The 9,107-nt window shown below is 38.1% G+C and overlaps 1 protein-coding gene and 1 pseudogene across 1 annotated transcript; one reads left to right on the plus strand and one right to left on the minus strand.

Moving 5' to 3' along the window:
• Positions 1-809: 809 nt before the first annotated feature.
• Positions 810-1,706, minus strand: LOC128776107 (olfactory receptor 52E8-like). The gene has a single exon (XM_053899226.1). It carries the CDS (start codon positions 1,704-1,706, stop codon positions 810-812), a length of 897 nt encoding a protein of 298 aa, XP_053755201.1.
• Positions 1,707-5,644: 3,938 nt separating this feature from the next.
• LOC128776108 (olfactory receptor 52E4-like) lies at positions 5,645-6,609 on the plus strand (annotated as a pseudogene).
• Positions 6,610-9,107: the final 2,498 nt, after the last annotated feature.

The following is a 9,107-nucleotide window of genomic DNA, read 5'->3' on the forward strand; positions in this document are numbered from 1 at the left end:
AAATAAACATTAAAAAACAATCTTTAAAAAAAAGAATGAGGGTGTATTATATTGAAGGTTAGGCTTATAAGGAACTTCATAGGATCAGGAATTTGAGAGAACAGAAAAGGAAAAAATAAAACACCAAAAAATCTAGTCTAATTCCCATATTTTGCTTGCATAAGCTTTAGTTAAAACTGTACTATTTATTTTTAAGCAGTACTTTATTAATTATAGAAACTTGTTGCAGTTTACTTAATACCTGTAATTGGTTATGTGATCTCTAATTGAACACCTCTGTCAAAGAAATCTTATTATTGCCTGAAAGAGATCTAGAACACCAAACAGCTTTAACACAAAGTTATTTCAGTGAATCAAAGTTTTCCTCCTTTAAATTTATTCTTGTGTGTAATATTCTCTGCCAGAGGTCAACAGAGAGTATCATTGCAAGTACACATTCAGACACACAGAAGTGTACATACCTCCAACAATTACAGGCAGTATTTTTTCTGATATATATCTCACATATATCTATATCTATGTCTATATCTCTATCATCTCTATCTCTATCATCTCTATCTCTATCTCTATCTCTATCTCTATCTCTATCTCTATATCTATCTATATATCTATATCATCTTATATCTATATATATCATCTATAGTTATAGCTATAGATATCTATATAGAGAGAAAATTAATTTTGGTGAAAGAAATTTATTAATTTTATCATAAATTTTAGTCCTTTCAGACCCTATAATTTCATGACTTGAATGAATTACCTCTCATCAATCTTGTTTTAACAAAGAGACTCTCTACCCGTTCCTGGATCTACTTGGTCCTGATGCCATAAATGACTGGGTTGAGGGCAGGGGGTATGACTACATAGAGGTTAGCCAGGAGGATATGGATATACTCGGGGATGTCATGACCAAAGCGGTGAGTGAGAAAAGAGAAGAGAGCTGGACCAAAGAAGACCAAGATAACACAAATAGGGGAGCTACAGGTATTCAGAGCTTTCAGGCGGGCATCTTGGGAAGGGAGGTGGAAGACAGCATATAAGATCCTAATATACGAGACAATGATAAGAAGCACATCCAGAAACAAGATAGAAATATTTCCAAGACCATAGTAGACATTGGCATTAATGCTGGCACAAGCTAGACGTGCCACTCCCATGTGCTCACAATAGGTATGAGGGATGATTCTGTGTCCACAGTAAGGCAGCCTCAGGAGGAGAAAAATGATGGGAACAATCATGCATAAGCTTCTTAGTACCACTATCACAGCAATCACACCAGTCACTCTGTCGGTAAGAATCATGCTGTACCTGAGGGGGTTGCAAATAGCCACATAATGATCAAAACCCATGGCAAGAAGTACAATGCTCTCCATGACTGCAAAAAAGTGGATAAAAAACACTTGAGCAACACAGCACCCAAAGCACAGCTCCTGAAGGCTGAACCAGAAGATCCCCAGCATCTTGGAGATGGTAGTAGTAGAGAGACTTAGGCCAATCACTGACAGCATGGCCAGAAAGTAGAACATAGGTTGGTGAAGGCTATGATCAACCCAGATAACAAACAGAATGATAACATTTCCAACAAGAGCAATCAGATACACAGCACAGAAGGGAAATACAAGCCAGATTTGTGCAACTTCCAACCCTGGAATCCCCAGCAATAGGAATGAAGAAGGATGGGGTTCAGTGACATTGTGAGAAGACATTCTCCAGCAGGCTGACGATGGTATGATTTTTAAAAGTTGTTGGTGGTTCCCACTGGACAATTCATCCACAGTTAACTGAGATCTACAAAAATTAAAGATAAAAACATTCCTTAACAAAGGATTCATAATGGGAACAAATTTTTCTAAAGGCCTTTGATTCTTTACCCCTTTTCAGCTCTCCATAAATAATCCCAGTATCACTCCTGACCTGCAGCATAAGTGGTAAAGAATGTAGAAGCTAACATTGTGTCTTTCCTGAAATGATGGGTTCAGAGGAATTAAATGCATTAATTTTCCTCTTCCTGAAGAAATAAATACTATTAGGAGATAATAAAATTGATCATAATAATAGCCGGCACAATAATCATGGTTATCATTAATTGAGTACCTACAATTTTTCAGACATTGTTGTTGTCATTATTTGCATACACTATCTCATTTAGTTCTCCCCCCACAATTCTGTGACACAAGTTCTCATTTATGGAAGAGAGAGGTTTTGATAAGCTCATTAACTTCCCATTGCTAATAAGCAGCAGAATCAAGATGTGAAATTAAGAGAAACTAAGCTTTGTGACATTGATATGGACCTGTGTTTGCAAACTTGTTAGTGAAAGTAGTGAAAGGAGAGAGAGAGAAAGATAAGGGGTGGAGAAATAAAGGACCTAGAATAACCAAACTACCTCAAAGAAGAATAAATCTGAAAGATTTTCATTACCAAATGTTGAGATTTTCTGTAAAACTATGATGATTATGGCAGTGTTGCTATTTAAAAAAAAAAAGAAAGAAAAAGAGACAATGGAACAGAACTGAGAATCTAGAAGGAGATCCACATAATTCTTAGGGTATGCCCAAGTAGCAATTTTGAGATATGTTGGCAAGGGGCAAAGATAATCTGTGAAGTTTCTTCCCCATATAAAGATCTTTCTGAAGAACCTGTTGACTTCTGTAACTGGTGAGAGGGAAATGTGACATCAGATCTGATCTGCTTCCTGGAGCTGGCCAAACCACAAATTTGAGGGCACAGTTCTTGACACTGTTCTCACTTCTGACATCAACTGCAAGTTCAGGAAGTTTCCCATACTACCACCAGGTTCACTAATCTACTAGAACGACTCACAGAACTCACTGAAAGCTATTATACTCATGGTTACAGTTTACTATAGGGAAAGATTAAAATCATAAATCAGACAAAGGAAGAGATGCTGATGGTAGAATGTGAGGTTTGCAAATGTGAAGTATCCATTGTCCTCCCTCATGGAGTCACAATGAGTTACCCTCCTGGAATTAATGTGTGACAATATGCATAGTTATATTGCCAACCACGGAGGCTCACCTGAGCTTTGGTGTCCAAATTTATGTATATGTGATTGATTGATTGCACACATGGTTGAACTCAATCTCTAGATTGGTTGGTGCCACATGACCCAAAGTTCTCACCCGAAGTTATATTGTTGGTATTTATAGTGTGGTCAGCCCTTACACTGAGATAGAGTTTGACCACCCCTCATCCTAAACTCCTATCAGATATGACAGATAACTTCCTAGAAGCCAAAAACAAAGGCCAGACCTCTTTTTGGGTAAGGCAAAATTCCTCACTATACATCTATTCATCTAGTTCCAAAGACATTTTTTGTTATTGTAACAAGCTATGCGTTTCACCTCTTGGCTTATCTTGGCTCATGGCATCAATCATGAATTTGGGTCTCCCAATAATCAAGTTTGAATTCAGTTTAATCCTTTCGAAATATAAAGCATGGAGAGAGACCAACAACTGATTACCATATTGTGTCCTTTTTTATATCAAGGGTATAGAATGTGTAGAATCAGTTCAATTATAAAGGAGTTCAAACTCATTACTCTCTCCTTTTTTGCCTACTATGACTATTTTTTTAAACTTTGTGTCTCACTCACTATCAAAGCAGTATGGGAAAAGAAGCAGAAGTAGACACCGTGTAATATCACTTGCATTGTGGCATGGGATAGAGTCCTGATTCTATTCTTGCTGGCCTTCTGACCTTATGTCAGTCACACATATTCTGTATTTCAGTTTCATCCGGAAATAAACATAGTACTATCTATCTCAGATTATTATTGGGTTGAGTAGATGAGGTTATATATGCCTGAAATATTACAGGTGTAGATATTTCCTCTCCAATCTTAGTCTTCCTCCTACCTTTCTCCAGACCAGTGATCTGTACCATTCCCAGTCCCAATACTCTAGGTCTTAACTCAATTTCTGTGAAGCCAAATTCTAATCTTAAGCACACATTGCAGATGCATTGATCACAAACACTTACCACATTCCCTATGTTCCATCTTAGGAAGTCATTTGGCAACTGTGAATTTAATTACTGAAATTATGTATTTATACACCCTCAATATGCCCTAAGAGATGTTTATAAATTGTCCTTGTGTGTGTGTGTTGAGGGGATTTATAATGAAGTCTCCAGGTGCCAGAGAGTCTCAGACATTGAAATTAAAATGAATAGGAATTCCCTTTTGTCATTAAACTTGCTGAAGAGAAGCTCTAGGGAAATCCCCATGAACCTTGCTGTCTGCTATTTGGTCGATTGTCAGTTCTTGTTATTTCACATAAAATATACAACAGGTAGTATTTTACTTTATTTTTCTCCTTCTTTTTCCTTATTCTCTGTTTTCAGTCTTTGAAATGCTTGGACTAAGTCTTTGGGCTTTTTGGGGTATCTATATAACCAGAAGTTTTTTTAAATTATAAAATATAAATGAAAGTGCCACTTTAACCATTTTTAACTTTACAATTCAGTGGCACTTAGTACATTCACAACATTGTACAACTGTTAACACTATCTAGTTCTATAAAATTTCATCAATTCAAAAGGAAATCCTATGCCCATTAATCAATCACTTCCCATTCTTCCAGCTCTAGGCAGTAGATTATTAGATCTGATCTCAAATTTTTCTCAACAGTTACAAAAGTCAACAGCTATTGAAAAAGAAACTTCATATGGGAAAGAAACTTCACTGATTAACATTCACTTTTGCCAATTTATCTTAAATTTCTATGTGGGGAAAGAAACTTTAAAAGGTGGTCTATATATGCAATGGAATATTATACATTCTTTAAAAAGAAGGATATCCTGTATTGCAACAACATGGATGAATCTGTGGACAAAATACCAAAGTGAAATAAGCCAGTCACATAAAGACAAATATTACACGATCTCAGTTATTATGGAATCTTGAAAAAAAAAAGCCAAACTCACAGTAACATAAAGTAGAAGGGTGGTTACTAGGGCCTGGGGCATCAGTAAAAAGGGGAGATTAAAAAGAAATCAGAATGGAGCCTGGGTGGCTCAGTGGGTTAAGTGTCTGACTTCAACTCAGGTCATGATCTCATGGTTTCTGAGTTTGAGTCCCTCATTGGGCTCTCTGCTGTCAGCGCAGAGCCCACTTGGGATCCTCTGTCTTCCTCTCTCTGCCTCTCCCTGGCTCACATTCTTTCTCTTGCTCTCTCTCTTTCTCAAAATATGTAAATAAACATTTTTTAAAAAGGGGGTGCTTGGGTGGCTCAGTCGGTTTAGTCTCTGACTCTTGCTTTCAGCTCAGGTCATGATCTCATGGTTTGTGAGTTCAAGCCCTGTGTCAAGCTCTGTGCTGACAGTGCAGAGCTTGCATGGGATTCTCTCTATCACTCTCTCTCTGCCCCCCCCCCCAGTCACTCACACTATCTCTCTCTGTCAAAATAAATAAATATTAAAAAATAAAAGTTCTTTAAAAAAAAGAGAGTTACCCAATTACCCTTTGCAAAGAGCAGAATCTCTAATGTTTGTAACCAACTACTCATACCAAGACCTGTAGCACACCACCCATAGCACTCTAACACACACAGAGTTCTTACATCTTTCCAGGACCTTGATAAAGAAAAGGTCATAATGAGAGTGAGATACCTATGCCTCAACAGGAATTCAATGACACTTGCTGGGAGAATGACTTCCATCAATGACACCCACTTCCATCCCCCCTTGTTTCACCTGCTAGGAATCCCAGGACTGGAAACTGTACATATCTGGATTGCTTTCCCATTCTGCATTGTGTACCTGATTGCCCTTGTGGGGAACATCACCATTCTCTTTGTGATCAAGACTGAACACAGTCTCCACCAGCCCATGTTCTACTTCCTGGCCATGTTGTCTATGATCGATCTGGGTCTGTCCACGTCCACCATCCCCAAAATGCTGGGCATCTTCTGGTTCAACCAACAAGAGATCAGCTTTGGGGGCTGCCTTGCCCAGATGTTCTTTATCCACATGTTTACAGGAATGGAGACCGTTCTCCTGGTGGCCATGGCTTATGACCGCTTTGTTGCCATCTGCAACCCTCTCCAGTACACCATGATCCTCACCAATAAAACCATCAGCATCCTAGCTTCTCTTGTTGTTGGAAGAAATTTAATTCTTGTGACTCCATTCGTGTTTCTCATTCTGAGGTTGCCCTTCTGTGGGCATCACATCATCCCTCATATGTACTGTGAGCACATGGGTCTTGCCCGGTTGGCCTGTGCACCCATCAAGGTCAACATTATCTATGGGCTCATGGTGATTTCTAATATCATTGTGGATGTGATCCTGATTGCCTCCTCCTATGTGCTTATCCTTCGAGCAGTTTTCCGCCTTCCTTCTCACGATGCCCGGCTAAAGGCTCTCAATACCTGTGGTTCTCATGTCTGTGTCATGCTGTGCTTTTACACACCAGCCTTTTTTTTTCTTTTATGGCACACCGTTTTGGCAGAAACATTCCCCGCTATATCCACATTCTTCTGGCTAATCTTTATGTGGCTGTCCCACTGGCCCTTAATCCGGTCATCTATGGAGTCAGGACCAAACGCATCTGAGAGAGAGTTGTGAAGATATTTGTACAGAAATAATAGTTCTGTGTCAACATTTGGAAAATATATCCACATACCACCCACATTTTAATAATCTGAGCTCTGCTTCAAATTTCCTATTAGAGTAGATAGCAGTAGCCAGATTTTTATTTTTTCTTGGAATTCATTTAGAGTTGACAGGTAACTTTGCTGTCTGCTCTACCCACCCACCCCATGTAACTGGACGAAGGGAAAGCACTGATGGAAAAGGAAGATGTCCTGGAGGCAGCAGTGGTTTGGGAGTAGAATGGCTGGTGGGAAAAGATGAGAACACTCCCCATTTTTCCATGTGTCTTCTCTTTAGGTACGTTTAGACCCTGAAGGAACACTGATTCAACAATCTCACTTTGTAGATGAGGAAAATAAGGTATAAGCCATGGCTTGGTGACAGTGTCTAAATTAGTGCATCTGTTCCACAGATTTATATTCTGTATATTAATCCTCAAGTTTTGCCTTCCTTCTCTAGAGTCATTACTCATTTTCATTTTAATGGTTCCCCTGTCTTGTTCTTACTGTCATTTTTGTTCCCTTTCTTCTTTTTAACCTGATTCCTTCAATTTTTCTCTTTCTCTTTCTGTCTTTCTCTACCTCTCTGTTTCTCTCTTTCTCCTTCTTACTATTTACCCAATAAATTCAGTCTCTGAGAATTGATTAATGTAAGAGACTACAGTTTAGGATTAGGTATACATGACATTATTTCCTCACTTACAGCAAAGTCATTTTAGATGTGAATAATTATATGTGTTCTGTTTCTAGTTCCAATTGAATTGTACCTAAAATTTTCCTTGTTTGCTATATATACTGTTTCCCTTCAAAATTTAGAAAATTTTGAAAAGGAAATTAGAATAATCTATGGTTTAAACACAAAGCCAATCTTGATATCAAGTCCAGAATAATCTGAATATAATTTATTAATCCTGTAGATTTGCAATATGTAGTCCCATTTTCAAACTCCAGATATATCTAGAGAATATATTGTACTTTCCTTTATCAGGGTTTTATAGCTTTTAATATATAAATCTTACACTTTCTTGGTTAAATTTATTCCTAAATATGTATGTTCTTATTCTTCAAAGCTATTGTAAATGGAATTTTTCTCAACTCTCTTTTTGATTATTCACTGGTGGAATTTAAATATATGTAATTTCTGTATGTTGACATTGTATTGTGTGACTTTGTGAATTCATTTATTAGTTCTAATGGATGTTTTGTATATTCTTTATAATTTTCTTTATATAAGATTATATCATTTACAAACATATATAGTTTACTCCTTTTCTTTTTTTTTTTAATATATGAAATTTATTGTCAAATTGGTTTCCATACACCACCCAGTGCTCATCCCCAAAGGTGCCCTCCTCAATACCCATCACCCACCCTCCCTTCCCTCCCACCCCCCATCAACCCTCAGTTTGTTCTCAGTTTTTAACAGTCTCTTATGCTTTGGTTCTCTCCCACTCTAACCTCTTTTTTTTTTTTTTTTCCCTTCCACTCCCCCATGGGTTTCTGTTAAGTTTCTCAGGATCCACATAAGAGTGAAACCGTATGGTATCTGTCTTTCTCTGTATGGCTTATTTCACTTAGCATCACACTCTCCAGTTCCATCCACGTTGCTACAAAAGGCCATATTTCATTCTTTCTCATTGCCACGTAGTATTCCATTGTGTATATAAACCACAATTTCTTCATCCATTCATCAGTTGATGGACATTTAGGCTCTTTCCATAATTTGGCTATTGTTGAGAGTGCTGCTATAAACATTGGGGTACAAGTGCCCCTATGCATCAGTACTCCTGTATCCCTTGGATAAATTCCTAGCAGTGCTATTGCTGGGTCATAGGGTAGGTCTATTTTTAATTTTCTGAGGAACCTCCACACTGCTTTCCAGAGCGGCTGCACCAATTTGCATTCCCACCAACAGTGCAAGAGGGTTCCCGTTTCTCCACATCCTCTCCAGCATCTATAGTCTCCTGATTTCTTCATTTTGGCCACTCTGACTGGCGTGAGGTGATAGCTGAGTGTGGTTTTGATTTGTATTTCCCTGATAAGGAGCGACGTTGAACATCTTTTCATGTGCCTGTTGGCCATCCGGATGTCTTCTTTAGAGAAGTGTCTATTCATGTTTTCTGCCCATTTCTTCACTGGGTTATTTGTTTTTCAGGTGTGGAGTTTGGTAAGCTCTTTATAGATTTTGGATACTAGCCCTTTGTCTGATATGTCATTTGCAAATATCTTTTCCCATTCCGTTGGTTGCCTTTTAGTTTTGTTGGTTGTTTCCTTGCTGTGCAGAAGCTTTTTATCTTCATAAGGTCCCAGTAATTCACTTTTGCTTTTAATTCCCTTGCCTTTGGGGATGTGCCAAGTAAGAGATTGCTACGGCTGAAGTCAGAGAGGTCTTTTCCTGCTTTCTCCTCTAAGGTTTTGATGGTTTCCTGTCTCACATTCAGGTCCTTTATCCATTTTGAGTTTATTTTTGTGAATAGTGTGAGAAAGTGGTC

This window comes from Panthera pardus, unplaced genomic scaffold, assembly GCF_024362965.1.
Source record: "Panthera pardus isolate Hobbes unplaced genomic scaffold, ASM2436296v1 HiC_scaffold_12, whole genome shotgun sequence".
In the NCBI taxonomy this organism is placed as follows: domain Eukaryota; kingdom Metazoa; phylum Chordata; class Mammalia; order Carnivora; family Felidae; genus Panthera; species Panthera pardus.